The sequence below is a fragment of the Homalodisca vitripennis genome, chromosome 1 (genome assembly GCF_021130785.1).
Source record: "Homalodisca vitripennis isolate AUS2020 chromosome 1, UT_GWSS_2.1, whole genome shotgun sequence".
NCBI lineage: Eukaryota > Metazoa > Arthropoda > Insecta > Hemiptera > Cicadellidae > Homalodisca > Homalodisca vitripennis.
This window is the reverse complement of record NC_060207.1, coordinates 110,739,859-110,762,110: the sequence shown is the minus strand read 5'-3', so window position 1 is coordinate 110,762,110 and position 22,252 is coordinate 110,739,859. Positions and strand designations below refer to the sequence as shown.

At 34.4% G+C, this 22,252-nt stretch overlaps 1 protein-coding gene across 7 annotated transcripts in view; it reads right to left on the bottom strand.

Annotated features, from left to right (window-relative positions):
- The window catches only part of LOC124369116 (multidrug resistance-associated protein 1-like), a 93,805-nt gene that overhangs the window by 46,451 nt on the left and 25,102 nt on the right, over positions 1-22,252 (bottom strand). For all 7 annotated transcript variants that reach the window (XR_006923043.1, XM_046826893.1, XM_046826876.1 and 4 more), the window contains 7 exons: positions 19,248-19,430; positions 18,153-18,327; positions 15,909-16,077; positions 9,193-9,344; positions 8,321-8,458; positions 7,132-7,278; positions 6,630-6,714 (listed from right to left, as the gene is read on the bottom strand). Coding sequence is in view for 6 of the 7 variants with exons in the window: in XM_046826893.1 (XP_046682849.1) it covers positions 6,630-6,714; positions 7,132-7,278; positions 8,321-8,458; positions 9,193-9,344; positions 15,909-16,077; positions 18,153-18,327; positions 19,248-19,430 (1,049 nt within the window). In the remaining variant the exon portion in view is untranslated. The remainder of the gene's footprint in view (positions 1-6,629; positions 6,715-7,131; positions 7,279-8,320; positions 8,459-9,192; positions 9,345-15,908; positions 16,078-18,152; positions 18,328-19,247; positions 19,431-22,252) is intronic.

Genomic DNA, 22,252 nt, shown 5'->3' with positions numbered 1-22,252 from the left:
TATTCTGTTTCCTATCTCCTCTCTTATTGTGTCCCTATCTGTTATAATACTTCCTAAATAACAGAATTCCTTCACCTTTTCAAGTCTTTTTCCTTCAACTAACACTTCTTTGTTATTTCCTTCCCTTCTCTCTACTTTCATTACTTTACATTTTTGTATGTTGATCTCTAAACCATATTTCTTCGCCATTTTTGCCCATTTGTTCAACTCTCGTTCTAACTCTTCTTCCCTATTTTCCCATATCATTATGTCCCCGCTGTCCTAAAGAGGTTTAATTTGATACATACTGTATACATACTAAATACAGTACTATTATGCATTTAATACGCTACCAGTACCAGAAATACTTTACAAGTAGATAAGAAAATACAAGTAAAACCGGAAATAGATTAAAATGAGCAAGTAGTTGCTTCTGTTTATCGAAGTAGACTTTTCAGACCAACATGTGTGTATATATACATAGTAGGCAAACACTAGTACGCCGCCCAAAATAGTTTAGACCGGATGTAGATGACAATTTCCGGATTTAGAGGATTTTCACAGGATAAGACTTTTTCAGACCTATACATGTATATACTTTACAATGTAAGGTAAACACTACTAGACATACCGTAACTTAAACCAACAGAAGACTATAAGGCACATATTAGAATATGTTCCACTGTAATCACCTATTTTCAGGAGTGTTTATTATGCCATCTAAAAAGAAAATGCGTAAGACGTACCGGTTATTTGATACGAAATATCTGAGCCGCGGATATCTGCTAGTTCAAAATAATATCATAGTTTATATAATACATTACCTCTTTCGAATTCCAATGTGTATGTTCGTTCGTTCTTGGTCACTTACGATAAAGATTATGTAAATAGCTAGCATGTAATAAGTGTGGAAACACTTACTCAAAACAAATAAGAGTAAATGCATTGACTATGAAAGTCGCAATATTATGGATTAATAAATCATCAGGAAAATGTTTATTTATCTAAGACTAGCCATTACCCACGGCTTTGCACACAATTTCGTATATTCTGCACATGTATGAATATTTCTGTTTGAGTAAATTATATATATATATATATATATATATATATATATATATATATATATATATATATATATTATATATATACAGGGTGTACATAAAGTAATGCACAGGTATAATATTTTCTGAACGATAACAGATAAATCAACAAGATTTGGTACATCAACACTACACCTAAAATTCTACTTTTTGAAGGAACTATCAGTTTTCTGTATCATCATGGGGACGTCCCGCAAGGAGTCAGAAGGAAATCTCAAATAGGAGCATAGGTCAATATGCACATCATTTTAAAGGGCTTATCTAGCAGAGTTTAATGCCGCAAACCGTACTCAAAAAGATTGATCCAGTACAAAATGGCGGCTGTTCAAAGGTTTTACTTGGTTACATTTTATTAGTAGCCATAACCCCAGTATAGCAAAACTGCAACCAAAGAATACTGCAGCTAAATACTACATTATGCTTGTCAGTTGTACAGAAGTGAATTATGATGTTAGTTATCCTCAAGGGTTACAAATTTGGTCCTAATATATTGATAACGGGGAAAACTTGATAACAGTAACAATTAGAAAGTTCTTATCTTTGGGTCGCAATTTGGACTTTCCTATTAGCCAGTCTATTCATAGTAGGCTATTCTAGTTTTCTTGTTTCAGTAGTGCTATCCAACCTTTCTATCAGTGCGCTTTAGTACAAAAGAGTTTATCGTATTGCTTGTAGTTCTTCAACTACACTATGTCGCTTGACGAACGTGAACGTATAACACTTCTTATTATGGTTGGTTGGGGAAACAACAGACGATCACACGAGGAATCGCGCACTGATAGAAAGGTTGGACAGCACTGTGTTGGCCCAGGGGAGATCAAGTCAGCATGGTTCTATGTAATAATAGTGTAGTGTGTACTAATGTAGCGTCTAGTATGAATGGTAGTGTAGTGTAGTGTAGTAGCAGTAGTAGTATGGTTTAGTAGTACCGGTAGTATAGTGGTCTAGTGGTCGAGTGTAATATTATTATAAAGTGCCTGAGGATGGGAGATAATACATTTGTCCTTGATACATGCATTACATTAATGACCAAGCTTTGTATACTTAATATTTGCTAAAGCGTACAGTTTATGTATATTTGTACTAAAACTTAATTTTCTTACCTGAATATTTTCTTACTCTGTGCTCAACATTGGTTGCAGAAAAAGTTTAGATAAAAGTATTGTTAATATCAAGCTTACATTAAGCTTTCAAGGCTATAAATGTAAAAAGATTGAAAATAGTGGTTAAATACATCAAATACATGGTAGCACTATTATACAACGACGTTTACACAGAGGATTTCATTACATTTACCAGGCTCGTTAAGTTAATAATATTTGTTTGCTGTAATGCAACCTTAGAGGCCAAGATGGGATTTTTTGCAACTTTAGACACAAGTAACTCGAAAGGCCTTTTGAAATGAGAAGATGCCTATATTTTAACCAGTAGTCCTAAGAACGTCCATGTCAAATTTCAGTATGATCGATCCAGTAGTTTTCACGTCATTGAGTACATGCAAAAAACCCTCCCACCCCAACCATTTTTATATAATTGTATAGATAACAGATGTAGTCAATGAAGTTTCCAAGGGTACCCCGTCAGGTAGTGAAGAATGCCCACGAGATATGTTTAATGTGATTACGTGGAAATGATACATTGGAAATAAGTGTGACTCTTTCGGTGAATATTCACAAATTCAATATAGTAATTGAGTTGAATACTGCACTGACATCAGTGATATAAGTAATGGCAGATCATGGCTAGATCGAGGCCAGGGCCATGGTCATGGCATTATAACATGAGATTATGATGTGTTTTTATTTATTGTCCATATCTTCACTGTTGGCTGTTCAAAAGTGATCAATGAATATAACAGAACTAACTGCTACATGGATAAGTAATCCAAATGTCACTTTGACATTCCTTTCGTAGAAAAAAGCATGATCAATAATATATGGTTTAACCTTCTGAAGAGTAAAACTTTAATGCTACTTTTAAATATTACGAAGATTTATATTGCTGACTTTCAGAGAAAAATTAATTACTCTGTTAATATTTGTTGACATTACGTTTTTGCATAAACAATAATTTTTAAACATGTCTTTATCTTAATTCATTCATACTTACTTACTTATTTATTTATAATTTTATGGCCTACATTGGACCACTTTAATCACTTTATATTTTCTAGTCTTTCTTCTTTTATCCACCCAATATTTCTTCATCCTTTCCGAGCGTAATTTCCTTTCCTCCTCCGGAACCACTCTTCCTATTCGTTGTTTGTTTCTTTTCAGCTGTAGTGTAGAGTGTTTGTCATTTAATATCTTTAATGTGTTTGTCTTGTGTTTTAAATCCTCTACTGTAATTTGTAACTCTCTCATATCTTCCCTTAATTCTGTGATCCATTTAATGTCACTTTTACTATACCACAGTTTTTCTACTATTTTCCTGCTAATTCTATTTTCAGGTGTTCTCAACAAATGCCCCAGGAATGATATTCGTTTCTTTTTAATTATACTTGTAATAGGTTCTATATTTTTGTAGACTGTTTCATTGGAAGCTAGTCTCCAAACTCCGTCTACTTGATAGTTTTTGTTTAAGCAAGTTCTGACTATTCTTCTCTCCATCTTAAGAACCTTATCTATTGCAATAGTATTTGTTGTTTTAAATATTGTTTCACTTGCGTATGTAATTTGTGGCAGAGCAACTGTTTTGTAGTGTCTTAATTTTGTATTTATTGAAAGACATCTTTTATTATACGTATTCTTAGTAGCATGTTTAATCTTAGTTAGTTTGTCTATTTTACTTTGCCAAGATGGTTTTTCATTCAGGTTATAAGTGATTACTTCTCCTAAGTATTTAAATTTCTGCACAATTTTTATATTGTGGTTGTCCAACCTTATTTTATTTGCAAGTGGAGGCTGCGTTAATAAAACTTCTGTTTTTTCAAACGATATCTTTAAACCAATTTTCTGAGCTATATCTTGTAAAGATTTAATTTGCTGTTTTGTTTCCTGAATGTCATTGGCCAAAAGAGCCAAGTCATCAGCAAACCCCAAACAGTTCAGATTAATGTTGTCCCTTTGATATCCAATCTTTATGTTTTTTTGGTTATTTCTTTCCCATTCCCTCATGACGTACTCTAATGCACAGTTAAAAAGAAGCGGTGATAATCCATCACCTTGTCTTAAGCCAGTCTTTATCTGAAATGGTTCTGAAAGTTCTCCTCTAAACTTTATTTTAGACTTTGTCTAGTTAATGTTAGTTCTATTAATTTAATTAATTTGGGGTGAAGTCCAAAATGTCTCAGTATTTTTAATAGTGATATTCTATGAATGGAATCATAGGCTTTCTTGAAATCAACAAATGTTATCGAGAGTTGTTTATTTCGTTTTTTATAATATGCCATAATTAACTTTAGTGTAATTATTTGCTCTGTACAACTTCTCCAAGGCCTGAATCCTCCTTGGTATTCTCCAAGTTCTTGATCTAGTTGGTCCTTAATCCTGTTGTAGAGAATCTTTGAAAAAATCTTATAAGTACAATCGAGGAGTGATATACCTCTATAGTTATCCGGATTACATCTGTCACCTTTCTTGTGCAAAGGATGAATTATAGCTATAGTCCATTGATCGGGAAATTTCTCAGTAATCCAAATTTTCTGTAGTATCATATGAAGAGAGGTATGACTAGATACTCCAGCATACTTCCACACCTCTGCAAACATTTGGTCTTCACCACCTGCTTTGTAGTTCTTCAATTCTTTAAGTACAGTTTCAACTTCTTTTACTGTAGGGGGGTTAATATTTACAGGTTTGGTTTTTATTGGAGTATTAGTGTTGATTTCCAAAATTTCCTCCGGTTCCTCACAATTCAGGAGTTCCTTAAATGCTTCTGCCATTATTTCAGCATTCACCTTATTGTTATGTGCAGTTTTTCCATTTTTGTTTTTCAACAATAATGTCGGAGGGCTGTACTTTTGTAATTGTGTATGAAAGGCTTTGTAATAGTCTCTAGAGTTGGTTTTATAATAATTCTTCTCTATAGAGTTAATTAACTGTGTTTCATATTGTCTCTTACATTTTCTAATAATTTTGGAGAATAGTTTCCTTGTGTTCTTGAGGTTATTGGCATTTTCTTCGGTTTTATGAGATTGAAATTTCAACCAAGCCCGATGCCTTCTTTCATGCCCTTCGTCACAGTCGTGATTCCACCAAGCATGTTTTTTCCTTGGATTTAGTGGTGCCAAATTTGTTGCGTGTTCTTTGAGAATTTGTTTTATTTCCTCCAAATTTTCAGTCAACTTCATACCTTCTGTAACTTTTCTATATTGTTCATTTTGAATTAGTTGATGAGGGTCAAATGTTCTTTTCTTCTTCACATCTGTTTGTTGTCTCTTTCTTCTTAGTGGAGTCAACTTGATTTTAATTTTTATTAAGTAATGGTCCGAACCTGTATCAGTTCCTCTCAGCACTTTGACATTGTAGATCTCCTTGTGGAAGAATTTATCCATGCATACGTGGTCTAATTGCCATTCCCCCTTTATCCAGTCTGGATGTTTCCATGTCTTAAGTTTGTTTGGCTTTCTCTTAAAGTATGTTGATTTAGAGATAAATCCATGAGTTCTGCAGATTTCTATTAATCTTTGTCCGTTTCTATTTGTATGTTTATGGGCAGCCCATTTTCCAATTACATCTCGATATTTCTTTTCTTGTCCTAACTGGGCATTAAAATCCCCTATTAAAATCTTTACATGCTTCTTATCATGTAAGACTTACATGAGACTTACTTAAGACTTACTTACTTAACATATAAAAGCGAAAAATTCCTTAGTTTTAAACATTGTTTTAAAAATCACTTAATGATTTACACGTGAGAAAATGTTTTTTATATTTAAAATCTTGCTGTCAAAAATTACTAACTTTGCTCAAGATAGATACAAAAATAATAAATATAATGATGAATACAGTGTTTTTGCCTTTGACAGTGCTCTGGGTACCCAGAGCTGGGCTGAATTTGTCACTGTCAGAGGAACTATAACGGAAGTAATTATTCCTTGCCTGGTACTTTGACTTCATTAGAAACTCCTCTTTTGGATGCTGAAGAGTCACAAAGATCATATAAATACTAGAAGATTCATAAACAATTAAATCTGATCATTGTCAATGTTTACCCCTTATCCACGTGTGTGTAAAATGTCCCATGAATTGTAAGATAATACACGCATTTACAACTCACGATTAGTTGTTAATACATGTACAAATAATGAGTAACAACAGCTGAGTGACCAGACAGAGGCATACGAGTAAAGGAACAATGCTTGTATTTTATTTGGAGACGTAAACTACAATAATTAAGGTGATATATATAGTGATTTTATTACATGGATCTTTAATTAGTGTAAATGAATACAGTCATTAATGTGGATTAATTATATTAATTAAAGATTTATCGAGGCCGACTGTTGGTATGGAAGAGAAAAATCCTAAAACCGACGCGACACAACGGATCGGCCCACGTCGTCCAGGGCCAGTATAAAAATGAAAGAATCGTAATTAATCTTACTTCTGCTTGTGTCGTGAGAAACTGATGTAAAATCCAACTCATCAGCATTCAAAAAATTGTTTATTCTCTTGGTAGCCACAAAAAACTATAACAAAGAAAGAATACAATTAATGTTTTTAAATGTCTAATTTGATGTATTAAAACTTTTGAAAAACTATATTAAAACATTTATGTGTAGCTTTTACTGCATATATTTATAAAATTGTATACTTATAAACTAATATTAATTATACTTTAATAGTATTTGCTCTATCAATTTAACTATTTACTGCTCTACAGAGTGTCCCGTAACTCACTGGATAAAGGTATAACATGTTATTGCTCAGGTTAAGACAAACATATTTCTCCATATGAACATGGGTCTCTGATGCTTAGTTCCCCATCTGTCTGTATGTATGTGTTTTGTATACAAAAATTAATATCTTAAAAACTAATAGATTAAATTATATCAAAATTGGCTCAATACTTTATGATAATCAAAACCATTGCAAAATAATACAACCTGAATATTAAACTCCACCATTGTTGGCAAGTAATAGAGAGGAATTTTCATGATGTTGAAGACAGCCATGGAGACAAAGGCAGTCTCTGGTGTCAACACATTACGTTCATCAATCAAGACAAAAACACAAAATGATGCCAAAGAAACCTGAAAATATAACAAATAAAATATTAAAAATATTTATCCATGTATGTGTTGAGAAATTCCGGATAAGCTACATGTTGTGTAGTAAATCCAGATAAATATTGACCTCTTCCACTTTATTTTAATTTAAATTCCAGCCACACTGTGAGTGGCTTTCACACCCATACTGTCTCAGCATGAACTCGAAAATAAATCATTTACAAATATCAGAGTATAACAACAAATTAGAACATACAATATTAGGCGGATTTCAATAGGCTAAATCTGGTAAATAGCTGATAAAGTGATAGAATGACTTATCTTTAAGTTTGTATTCAAAATTCTATAACAATATTCGACAACGAAATGGATAATCAGATTAACAAGCATTGATAATCTGAAGAATTACGACACTGATAGTGGAACAGAAGAGAAGTAAAACATACAATAATAACGACATAAAATAAATATATTAGTAAACAGGAACTAAAAGGCCTTTTGACTGGGTAAACCAACTTCTAACGGTCAATTCAAATACAATCAAAGGTTTCCAAAATTATCATTAATTTGGCACTACATCCGGTGACGACACAACGTGTTATTAAAAGTGTATTAATTTGAAAATGTAGTCCTACATACTGATCTACAACAGATACGCTAGTATACTACAGTCATTCCTAAACCGATGTAGACTTCCAGCTCCCATCAGCCAGAGTATCACACCCTCAGAGGCCTGTATTCTATTGTATTCGTATAGTACGTGTATACATTAAACTCATTTTTCACTACAAATATTCAATCACCAATGTTTTAACTCACATATCTGTATGTATGCGTTCCACCGTCCTTAGAACCGGAGTTACCTGACAGTTTTAAATTATGAGTTAGGAAAACATGAGATGCGGTCAGGTAAAAAGTCACAATAAAATAAATAGAATATTGTGATATCTTTGTGGTGAAAAATTTCAACTGCTATTATGTTATTAAGTTTATTTCTGTAAATTTAGTAAACCAGTAGGTTTAAAATTCATAAATGATTGTTTAAATAGTAAAAATAAAATCTTACCAGGAACGAAGAACAAAGTGATAAGAATGAAGTGGATGCGTTCAACAAAGCTGCTGTCCTCAATAGTGATAACTCTTTATCTCTAATGTTTAGGATTGATTTTCTGAAGCTTTGCTCCCAGGCGTACATCTTTAAAACCTACAAAACACAATGAATCCGACAGACAATTTATATATACATTAGTTAAAAGCAGACATGAAGCGAATATCACTGATCTCAGGGTTGTTTGGAATATTATTTAAACAAACGTGGTCACGGAGTTCCCTTGTAAAAGAACTAAAATATCATGTAGACGTTTCAGATGTTTTTTTTTTTTTAATTCACATGTTAAACGCATTATCACCAGAAGAAGTTAAAATTATGTACTATACACAATAGTTTTGTAAATACGGATTCGAGTAATGAGAGTATAACTGTAGGTATACATTTGTCTATAAATTCTATAACCTTCATTTACAACTTTAGATTACATTTTTGTTCCAAAACAGAAATTAGATCAATGGATATATTTTAAAGCTGTACAATTTGACTGAGAGATGTACTATTATTTATTTCAAGCAGTTAAATCAAATCAATCAAAATACTAATTGCATTATGTAACAATCAAATTATGCAAAGTAAGCGTCAAATACATTTTATAAGCAAGACGTGAAGTTGCAGAGATGCCAACTAAAGAAATCACTATTTCCCTACTAGATAGGCTTACTGACAACAAATAAATCCTGGTTATGAGTCTTCTTGGTTATCTTTTATACGAATCTTATGTAGCACAATTTCCTATTTATGCAAAAGTCTCTACCAGGCTACTGGGCTCCCTTATTTTATTAGAACCCATCAATATTTCTAGAATGTGGTTTTCAACCAGTTCTAACCTTAATGCCACTGAGAACTTCGCTGACAGATTTGACCCTCTCGTCTTTGTGTTTCATTTGTCTCAAGTGCAGTGTCCGCACCCTGCTGGTGATCACAATGTTTATTGGGATCAGAATGACCAAGACAGCCACGCCCGCTAATGTAGCCACTCCTGCAGGATTTGAAAATAAATAAGTATCAAGAATCACTAGATTAGATGTTAAATAGTTTCATATCAGATGCTAAGCAAATGGAAGAAAGAAGTGAAGCATTAAAAATAATACCAACCATGTTATCCAAGATAATGTACAGTTTCACTGACGTTTGTCAAACACATTTATCATTAAAAAGAGGTAATTCAAGAAAGCATATGATTGTAACATATAGAAATTACTAGAAGCTGTTTACAAAAAGCACAAACAGGAAAGAACTGGAATGCAACAAACAGCTCTATGGAGTTTTATCCATACGAAGTTCCATTTTCCATGAAGAGGGATAAAGTACACTCTCTAATTTTTATCAATAAAAATAAGGATGGTATGATGCTTCAGAAGATGTTCATTATATAACTTTTATAATTATTATAATTACACGTTTTCTAAAAGTACAAATGATTAAGGGACAACTTGAAAACTTTAAATGTCAACATCTAAAGTAATCCTTCAAACGAAAGAACACAGAATCATTAAATTCAGTACTATTAACGACTAAATTTCCCTTCCCCTCATGTACAAAATGTCGACCACATTACTTTTGGATTCATAGTTTGGCTTATTTAATACACATCCTAGATTTAAACCATTTATTGAAAATTGAATAAAATGTTTCGTTAAATTATTGCTCGTATTATATTAACATACGAGTTAACTTCCTTCTACTTTAAACATACACAGTGTATTTCAACTAAATGTTGAATAAAGTGCAAGATGGCGCCGACTAGCAAAATCAAGTGTGGAACCTGTGCGAAAAATGTTCCTAAAAATAGTATGGCGATTTTGTGCGAGGGAAATTGTCAGTTGTGGTATCATAGTAAATGTGTTGGAATTGATGAAAAAGAATATGATTGTATAATAACGCTGGGCCGTAAAGTTATATGGATGTGTGATATGTGCCGCCATGATAACCTCAAAGTGCCTGAAGTGAAAGACTATTTCAGTTGAAAAGAACAATACATATTGTAATGGCACTATAAAAATATTAACTGATCAAATTTTCCATCTGAGTGAAAATCAAAAAGGAATAAGTGAACAGTATAGTATCTTGAAGAAAGACAATGATAATTTACGTCACTCATTAAATAATCAAGCTGACGCCATCAGTGAAATTTTGACTTATAACAGTGACAGGAGGCAGTCATATGCAGGTATATTGATGTTTCATGATCTAATATAGATAATGGACTTACTAATACTAGAACGTTGACTAACCAATAGTAATAGAAGTAATAAACCCAATGATAGGCCTAACAGCCCTTCCAAGCCTATACTCTCAGTCTCAGGGGATGAGCAAGTGTACTTGGATAATAAGGACATTAAAAACTCTAATCAAGAAAGTAATGAAGGATTTCAACTGTACAAGTCACGAAGAAAGCTAAGAGAAGAAAATAAAATTGAAAGTGATAGGCCTAGGCCTACACATAATGATAAGTGGTTGAAATTTCAAGCTAGGCCTAATCTAGGATGAGAAGTGGATGCAAAGAAAAGGAACCAATTCATCACTGGAAAATCTACAGAGAAACATAACCTTACAACATCTGATAAAATGAGGTTCTTATTTGTCTATAGGCTGAGTGCTCGAACTGAGTGTGAAGACCTGAAAACATTTCTGGATAGCTGTAAAGCGGGTGATTACACGGTAGAAAAGCTTAATTCAAAACATCCTGAGTTATATTCATCATTTAAAGTTGGCATTCCATCCAATTACTACAGTGACATATACTCACCTGATTTTTGGCCAGAGAATGTTTTCGTCTCAATATTTATAAACACAGTAAGAAAGACTAGATCTACCGAATCTTTAAACCGGGAGAATGGTCTAGCCCAAAAAGTTTCTTAACAAGTAGGCCTAGATCAAACCTTAAATTAGGTCAATGGAAAGTAGTTGACCCATATAAATATCAGTGTAGGCCCACAGCTTACACTGAAAAAAATCAGTACGACTGCTTGGTTTATGATGCCTACCATAAACCAAGAGTCAGCTAAAATTTTCATCATAAATATACAAGGTTTAAGGGGAAAATGCGAAGAACTGGAACTCCTGTTATGTCAAAACAAATACTTTGTTGCATGCCTTGAAGAACATTGGCTAAATACAGATGAAATTGAACTATGGGTACCTGAAGGCTTTTCTCTGGGCAGCAGTTTCTGTCGCAGTGTTCATATTCGCGGAGGGGTAAGCATATATGTTGCTAATAGCCATATTTTTAAGGAAATTGACCTGAAGAATTTCTGCAATGAACTCCATTTTGAAGTTACTGGTGTAAAACTCATAGAATTCAATCTGATCGTGGTGTCCCTTTATAGATCACCAGATGGTAGTACTGAAATATTTCTGCAGTCATTGGAGAACTTTTAATCTTTCTCTTTCGATTAAAGTGCAAGTTAATCTTGTGTGGAGATGTAAATGCTCATTTTGACGTTACTACTAATAAAGCTACAGTAGAAAGATTTCTGAATGTATTAAGGCAATTTGACATATATTGCACAAACAACAAGCCTACACGTGGAAATTCATGCTTGGATAACATAAGTACTAATTTGAAACCACATGTATTACAGAAGTCATACAACCATCTTTATCTGATGATGATGCCTTACATTTTGAGTTTTCGGTGAGTAAGCCTATTTCTTACACACATTATAGGCCTAGTCAATTAAAAACCGTTAGATTGATTACTCCCAAGAACATAAGTTACTTTATGCAACTCCTCGAAGAGGAACAGTGGTGCCAGTCTTTTTCACCTGATTTAACAGCTAGTAACTGCTTTAAAAATTTTTTCGAACGATTTTTGATCTTATTTGAGACTAGTTTTCCACTCAAGAAGGCTAAAAAAATTAAAAGCTAGTACAGCTTATATGAGTTTTAAAAAAGGTTCTGTTTCAACTGGGTGGTATTCACCGGAGTTAGCAGCAATGAAGAACCAAATACTACTTTGTAAAGACATGTGTAATAAATATAGCATCGATCAGCTCTTGCTATTATTTAAGAACCTGAAAAGACACTACAGACTTGCACTACGAGCGGCTAAAATACAGAAAAATTAAGAAATAATTGAACATTCTTACAACAAATGTAAAGCGGCCTAGAATAAATAAAACAGCTAAACGCAGTCCGGTCAACAATCTTTGTAGCAGCATCCAGCCTGATGACTTCAACAACTATTTCATCACTGCTGTAGAAGATATAAGTTCAAAAGTCAAACCTTCCCCGGAGAGTGCAGTGCAGTGTCTTAAAAGTGTACATTTGGTGTCAGCCAATTCGTGTTGTGTCTTTTCACCAGTTAGCTCGAATGAGGTGTTTAAGATAATAATCTCGTTAAAAACTTCTTCATCCAGAGATGTCTACGGACTGTCCAGTGACTTAATAAAAAAGGTTGCTTCGGTAATTATTGAATCATTAACTTATTGTTTTAATAGATGTATAAATGATGGTGTTTTTCCAAATAGTTTAAAGTTTTCTAGAGTGGTACCTATCTTTAAAAAGGGTAATCCAGATATACCCAGTAGTTACCGTCCGATCTCTTGTATCCCAGTCATAGGGAAAGCAAAAATTCTTAAAATACAAATTTCTAAATATTTTGAGTCTTCTGGTTTGTTTAATGATAGTCAGTATGGTTATCGTCCTGGTAGATCAACTACACATGCCATTGATGGCTTAATTAATCAACTTTTACTGACCTTAGAGAGTAAAAATGCTGCCCAGGTCACCTTATGTGACCTGAGTAAAGCATTTGACACAGTCAACCATGTAATTTTATTGAGTAAGTTGGAGTATTATGGTTTCTATGGCAAAGATTTGGAAATTTTGAAGTCATATCTTTCAGAGCGTAAGTAATTGGTCGACCACAATGGCAGTTTGTCTGAAGTTTTAGAATTTAAGTTAGGAGTACCTCAGGGATCTGTTTCAGGTCCTATACTATTTCTAGTTTTAATTAATGACCTAAGCAATAATTTGTCCTGTTACTCTACAATATATGCAGATGATACAACATTGTTATCTTATCATAATGATGTGGATCAGCTAAAAATAATTTCAGAAAACACATTGTTAGAGGCAACTTATTGGTTTGAAACTAATGGACTATTCCTGAATAAAGTGAAACGTAGCATCTGTTGGTCACCTTAAAAACAGAAGATCTCTTAGATTCATTAAGTACAGTGAAGCTTTTAGGTGTAAATATTGATTCTAATCTGTCATGGAAAACTCATATAGCCTATATTTGTAAGAGATTGTCTAGAGTGATTTATTTACTTGCAAACCTTAAAAATAAAGTGTCTCCAAGATATTTAAGAATGGTATTTTTCATTTTTTGAAAGTATTATAAGATATTGTTTAATTGTGTGGGGTAATGGAATAGGAATTCAAAAGGTTCTTATTGTACAAAAAAAGCTATACGAATCATAACTGGCTCTAATCCGCGTGATCACTGTCGACCTCTTTTTAGGCAATTAAACATTTTGACTGTTGTAAATTTGTATATTTTTGATGTATTAATGGTAATAAAGAAAGATCTGCATCTTTATACACAAAGAAATGCCATACACTCTCATAATACACGAAACCAAGAAAGAATTGAGCTGCCTAGATTAAGACTTTCAAAATCAATGAATTACCATAAAAACATAGTTACCATACATACATACATACATAGTTAGTTAGTGTTAGTTATGTTACATAGTTACATAGTTAGTTACTGGTAACTTTTCAATAAGTTACCAGTTTCTTGGAAAAATTTAAACCATCGTAATTTTCAGAGAGATTACATGAATGGCTTGTAAATAATCCACTGTACAACCTAGAAGAATATTTTAAATTTAATTTTAACACTTAGTCTAGATAGTGCATAGGCTAGTGAGTACTATTGCTTAATAGGATTAAGTTTTTAAAACACTATTGTGATAAATTGGTGAACTAATAGTTTCTAATATTGACGATGTCTATTGCTTGTTATGTGACTTGCCGAAGGATAAATAAATGTCTTTATTGTTTTTATTAATCACATATAATTTTTTTATTGAGATAGAATAGAATAATTTATTGTCCATAGACATATTACAATGTTTCAAACATATTCATAACTTATAATAAACACAATTTCTCAAACTACTATTAATAAACTATTAAAATTATGAGAGACTATGAACAGCAGTTTATAAAGTTGTAAAGTTTCCATTCATAAGAAAGGATCCCAACATGGATTTAAAAGGACCTAATGTCAGGGCAGTTCTTTATGGTGTCAGGTAAGAATGTTTTAGTCCCAAATATAGTAACGATTTTTGGAGGAGCTTTAATTTAGATTTGGAAATTATGCAGCCATTTTTGTTTCTTGTATTATTCTGGTGGGAATATTGAGAAAATAGCAAGAAATATGCTTTCATTATTTAAAACAAAAATAGAAAGAGATTTTACAAAAAGGGAGGTCAAAGTTAAGATTTCCTCTCGGTGGAATATCCTCTTCGTCTGAGATAATCGCGTCTAAGCGCCCTTATTTGAAGTAAATAAAACTTTTAACAAAGAGGATTCAGTAGCCGCCCCCACAGCTTGACTCCATAGCTAAGAACAGGGTAAATAATAAAAAATTTACAAATTCTGAATATAAAATTTTAAAGGTTTTTTTTGTTTAAGAAACTAGATAGATATAGAAGGCAATAGAGGGCTCTGGCAAGCCTAATGCTAACTTGACCCAATTGAGAGTTTCACTTTTGGTTAGAATAATTTTAACACCCAAGAACGAAACATGATCTGAAAGTATGAGATGATCCCCACTGCAATGAAATATCTTGTAAACACTATTCACCAAGTCAAATAGTATAATCATAATCTTATCAACTTTTAATAGTAGATCATTTATTGAAAACCATGAATGAAGTTGGTCCAAGGCATTTCGTAAAATTTCTGGGAGATATTCCAGACAGCGTGAATGCAAGACAACACTAGTATTGTCAGCGTACTGGATAAGATGGCCCTCAGTATGATTTCCAAGCCTATTGACATATATAATAAAAAGCAACAGTCTGAAAAAATCTTTCCTCTAAATATGGATAATTGATCTTCATGAAAATGCTTTTTTATCTGTTAAGAGCATAATACACGTGTGTGTCACATTTCATTTTTCTGGAACATCAAGGATTTTAAAATCATAATATACGAGTAGTTTTTTTATGGTTTCCAACCTCATTTCAGTCCGCATGAATATGTTTATACTTATGTATGCGCTTTATAAATATCATGAGGCATACGTCTTCCTATTTTCAGCTTTCTGTGATAATGGGAAGTTGGAGAATTAGTGAGTGAGGGCTTTGCCTTTCATATACAGACAGATAAAGAGATAATGGAGGACATGAAACAGCAATATCCTTATTTAATTTTTAATTATACTAGGTAAACGTGACAGTTAGTGGCCATGACAATCCTGTTACCCACTCATACTATTCATCAGTGGATTTTTATTTTGGAGATTTTTTACTTCTAGTATTACATGAAGCTAAACATGTTACCTCAAATACAAAAGGCTCACCTAGTATGTTCCACAGGAAGCACAGGCAGGCTATGATTGACAAGGAATTGATCCAAGTGAGGTGCAAGAATGCACTAGTGTCGACCAACCGTTGGGCATCCACCGCCATCACGTTCACTATCTCACCGAAGGATCTGGTCTTCCTGGCAAAGCTGGAGATACGAAGAGCCTAGCAACCATTTATATGATCAAAAATTCAAAACTTTCACGAATCATATATTACATATTATATCTGAAGACCAAAACAATTATTCACCTTAAAAAGTTATGTCCAATGTGACGTATTGTGATACGATAACTACATTTTTTAATCCTACTAAACCAAATGTGGAGTTTATTTAAAACATGTCCAATCATTTATCTTTTCTCCGCATGTTTGTTAGCCTGCATTTGTTAAGTTCTAAACAAAGTTAAAAAAATACTAGTGATGTTTGGCTGTTAAAGCTAAAACTAAAAAGATATTTAAAGCAAACGGAGTAAAAACACAATGCATTATGTATATAAATCTTTCAAAAAATTAAACTTATACAGCATTTGCTGAAGTCGATTGGAATTCTTCTTAAATTCACCTTATAATAAGATTTCCTCCATACATATATAATCCAACTAACCAATGATGATGATGATTGTTGTTGGATGATTCCATAAACAATCTTAGACATTTTTTGGTATAACGTAAAAGTGATTTAGTTATAATCAACCAGAAATTACGTTTGTTAAGCACTATTTAATTACAATCACAGCATCTGTGAAATCTGCCTTTCTTCGAACTAGGCCAAAAAGGAAATTTGACCTCTTGACGTAGTTAAAAGAATTTTATCATGACTGTCGTAATAACAATTCTCTATAATGTGTGTTCCAAATTGTATGCACACTGAAGGGATCTTGGAAAAGGGATCAAAAAACAGTTTTTGGTCAAAATCTTCAAACTGTCACAGTTCTCTTATTGTATACTGTAACGTTTTTTACATGAAATCTGTATGAAATTTCTTCTAGTTTCCAAATATATTATATTGAACAAGTTTTTTAAGACTAGTAAGCACGTGGTGTAGGTTTAGAGTCAATGTTTTTGATGCAATGGCCCATTGTTTACTTATTAAAAGAAAGACCGGTTGAATGAAATGAACACTTTCAGTTATATGAAAGTGCTTGAAAATACTTGAGCTACTTTTTCAATTGCTAAGGATTTATGAACTTAATTGTAAAAGAAAATAACAGATTTATTCAGTTGGAGTAAAAAAGTGAACGAAACATTCAGGTAATCTGGTCTTTCAAAACAGTGCGATCTGGATCACTCGTTCACCTGAATGACACGTTCGAATTGAACGGGTCGTGACCGAACGACACATCTCGACCCCGCAGTGATTGGTAGGTTGTAGACGTAAGGTAGGGCCCCCAGTAAACATACAATCTGTGGTATTATATATAGCTATTGTGGATGACACCGGCTTAGTCTTTAGGTGTGAACGCACACTTCGCATCTATCCCCCTGGTAAATAGGTTTTATCATCTAAACTATGCCATCTTGTGCCTTTGCCATGAATTCTACAACAACTTCTGACTCATGGCTGCAGTACAGAATTATCGGGTGTGGTCATACTTCTTCAGTTTAACTTTCACACATTGAGCCAACCAGAAGTTTTCAAAGGCTCAATATTTGTGGGGAATGTTATGATGCTTGAAAGGTCGATATACACCTTACTGCTTCTTTACCCCTCTAGCTCTACACCACTTGATCTCCAACCTGTGGCACAACAGCGGTATGAAAGTTATTCACAGCTGGAAAAGAATATGCTTCTCAATAAAACCTGACAAACAAATTTGTTATTAAACTCTGCAAGTTTTTCACCCAGGATTATTGGAGTATGCAAAAAGTTTAAAGAAACCAATATAAAGGAAAGTATGTTGTTTTTAATGATAATTCATGTATGATATTTAAATACCTTGTTTAACAATAAATGCGAAATAATTGTTTACAATACGGATAATCGTATTTTGTAATAGAAAGAGACTTATGGAATGGAGTGACTAATGAAAATCAACCACAAAATATCAAAATAAATCAAGAAATATAGATCCTCTCACGGATATATCTTTGATATTAGTAGTATATATAACCAGTGTCATATCAAAAACTGCTTCTAATCTAAAAACACTGTCTGTAAATTTCTCTGTGAGTAGTAAATTTTAAATCTTCATTTTATTGACACATTTTTCAATGAATTAATCAACAATTGTTATTACCTTTTTATAAATGGCAGACATGATAGTTGTCCTCCAGTTCACACCAAAGTTGTACATTATGTCACCGCTGTGATGTAGGCATAACGTTTGCATTTCGGAAGCTACGAATATGCAGATTGCGTACAGGATACCTTTCCACATGTAATCCTTGCTCTCCACAAACTTTATCATTAAACTAAACAAAAAACATAAATGGTTTTTACTTTTCCTATTCGATACAGAATGAAAAATGTATAATAATTATGAAGTACAAATAACGTATGAGGAAATCTATACACTAATGCGTTGAGAATGAGTTCTGGCTAGAATTTACAGTACAAATAATATTATGATCCGCAATCCTTAACTCCATGCTCTCACTCCAGACCTATTAATAATCTTATGTATAAAACGGCAATGAGGTCATAACACCTAACACTTGCGAGTAATGAGGCCTTAAACATTCGGAGTGAGAGAGAGAACACAATCAGTCTCACAGTCATAGATCATATTCCATGCTCAAAATGTGTGCCACAACCTTTATAAAAAATAATTAAAACCATTAAAGTTGTGTGTAATGTCAATACCTTGTATAAGCAATTTAATCTAAAAACATCATCTGTTTTTTATGTAGTAAGGAAAATAATGTGAATGAGAGATAACCTAAAAAGGAGCCAGTATAGTAATTGAATAAGGAGCCTACATACCATACATGATTGAATCCCATATTGGGTGTGCGTTAATCTCTTGGGGTAGAATATAATCTGAGTATAATCTTAATAAAGTCCTGGTCCTCCACTTTGACTTGGTGCCTTCGTTATGAAAAACGCTTTTGACTGAGTATCCCACAGCTCCAAAGAATCAATATACTTGCAATTCGCGGAAAAAATTAACGAAGTGTTCACCACGAGATAATACAACAATAGTTTAATCAGCAACATATTACTAACTGAATAATGAACGTATTGTTTATGCGATGTTCGTGTATTGGAAATTTATAATATAAAATTACTGTAACAAATGTGGACTAATATGCGAAACATTTTCAGCGATACTGCGGACACAAAATATATACAGGATATGTTGCACACAGCACAATTATAGGTGTTAACTTACTACAAAAGATAAGGACTCAGAAGCGCTAAGGCGTCTGATACAATCTTCAGCAATGCTCCGCTAACCATGGGTATCCAATATGTTCTGAACATGGTTCCAATGACTGAAACTGGCTTCTTTGGTTTGTTGCTTCGATTCTTCAGTATTCCATTCAATTGATTCTGTCTCTCTCTAGTAGAAAACCTATGGAAATATAATAACAAATTTAGACATAATATACCAATTTTAATCAATATTCTCTGGTTTCAAAAGCTTCAGTATTTTAATTTCTTTGGATAAAATGAAACCAATAAATCATATTACTTATGTTAATATACGGTATGTAAATAATTGAGATAAATCCATCAAAAGGGGGAAAACAATATTAGCACCAATAACACTCAGCAATGTTGGGAAATAGAAGAATCACAATCACTCGTGGGGTTGGACAAATTAAACCTGAGTACTATTACTATTGATATCAATAAAAAGATATCACTTGGCTCGTGATGGTCGTCATCTTAACAGAACGGGGAACCTTCTTCTCGGCAACTTTATTTCCTCTCATATTCAGGAGGGAGTGGATGTAGTGCCTTCGGCGGTTAGCTCTGTACCTCTTCCTCTAGCGCCTACTTCTTCGGAGACCGCAGCCTTGGACGGTCATCCCTCTTTGAATGTTTTGCCCTCAGTGGCCAGCTCTGTACAACCGCCTCTATCTCCCACCTTTGTCGGGAAACGCCGTCATAGGCCGCCATCTCTCTGCAGATTAGCCCATGTGAACATTCGTTCAATTGACACGGGGTTCGGTGAGCTCTGCTCTGTGGTTGAGGATTTAACTTTGATTTCCTGGGTATCTCACCTGGCTTACTCCTGATATGTCTTCGGATTGTTACAGTTTGAAGGGCTATTCATTTTGGCGTTTTGATAGGACGTGCGGCCCCTGGCTTGCCTTCAAATGGCGGCGGTGTCGCCGTCTACTTCAGGGAAAGATTCGATATGAAGCGGATCTATCTTGATCATATTGATGGCCGGCTGGAATACATATACGTGTTGGGAAAAGTTCAGGGATTACGCTTGTGTGTGTCTGTGTGGTCTACAAGCCTCCGAATATCCCTTACTCATGCTTTACTTCTCTGTTCCATGCCCTCTTCATTGACATGCTCTCTCAAGTTGATGAGGTGATTTTGATGGGCGACTTTAATGTTGATCTTCTTGGGAACAATAAGCCGGAGTTCAAGGAATTGTTCAAGAATATTTCAGGAATCTCTTGGCATCGATGAACCTTGCTCAGATCGTCAATGAACCAACCCGCGAAACAGACAATACCGCAGCCTTGATTGATCATATCATCGTTAGGAAATTCCCGAGCAACATGACTGTTGGTGTGGTTGACACGTCTAAGATCTTGGATGGTCGAGGCAAGCGTATCACTGACCACAAGTTGGTTTTCTGTGACTGCCCTTGCAAGACTAAGGAGAGGATGAAGGAAAAGTTCATTTCCTACAGAGAACTGTCAAAAGTGGATCTGCAAATGTTTTCCTCAGAGCTTTCCTCCATTGAATGGCGTGGGGTTGAACTTCAGAGTGATGTCGACGATGCTGTGGATATGTTGACCGCGGGAATTACACAGGTATTTGATGCATGTGCTCCATTGGTAAAAAAGCGTGTGACCAAAAGGAAGGCGCCCTGGCGAAATTCAGAAATAATGCTTCTGACATGCACAAAAAACCAATTAAAAAAGATTTACTTTATTCGTAATGATGCACGTGCGAAAGCGGCATACTGTAGCGCACGTAATAAACTCAATTACGCCGTTAGAAAGGCGAAAAAAGATTATTTTGCGGCAAAGTTAAAGTGCAGTGACTCAAAATCTTTCTGGGCAACCTTGCGCGCAGGAGATCTGAAGTTGGGCACTGCTGGCGGTTCTGTATCGGTTAATATTTTCCCCGGATGAAATTAACCGCTACTTTGGCGGTTAATTAAATTAAGCCGCTTCGCCGGCTTGGGCGGCGATAACAGTGTGAAACCCGGAAAGGCTCGGGTTTTTTATAAGCACGCTACTTGCGAAAAGGTGCAAGATAAGTTTCAGTTTCGGCAGTGAGCGAGAGTGAGGTAAAAAACACTATCAACAGTATCTCCACAGCGGCTTTTGGCATTGACGGAATTTCAATCATCATGGTCAGAGCAGTTAGTCCTTTCTGTATCGGGGCTATCACCCATATTATTAATCTCTCTCTCCTCTGGCCGATTCCCCTCTGGATGGAAAAAAAGCCTGGTCATACCCTCTTCCCAAATAGTAATCCTACTAGTTTGTTCGAGCTTAGGCCCATTTCCATTTTGCCAGTTCTGTCTAAGGTATTGGAAAGAATTGTGACAAATCAGTTGGTTTCCTTCCTGGAGTGCAGCGGTGTTTTGCCCGATAGTCAGTCTGGTTTCAGGAAGGGTTTCAGTACGACATCTGCTCTACTAAGTTTGACAAGCCAACTGTTTTCCGCCAGGGATAAGAATTTATGTAGTAGTTTTAGCTGCTCTTGATTTCTCACATGCATTCGATTCAGTGAATTTTGATACGTTTTTGGCTAAGCTGTATTACTACGGTTTTAATCAGGTTTCAACAATGTGGTTTCGCTCTTATCTGATCGACAGAACCCAGGTAACCAGGGTGAATGATCGTCTTTCAGGGATTGCTCTCAAGGAGTCAGGGGTTCCTCAGGGTAGCTGCTTAGGTCCTATTATGTTTCTGTTGTATACTGCGGATCTTAATCTTGAGTTATCATTCTGTTCCCTTTACTCCTACGCTGATGACACTCAGCTTGTGTTGTCATATCCTCCATTACAGTCTTCCTTGGCAATGCAACAGATTAATGCTGATTTGTCGAGGGTCAGGCTCTGGGCTGACGATCACGGGCTTCAGTTGAATCCAAGAAAGTGTTTCACTTGTTTAATTTTTACCCCTCTTCAAATGCAGTCTTTCTTGGTAATGCACCCTTGGGAGTTTCCTTGGGAGGTGTTCCTTTGCAGGTTTC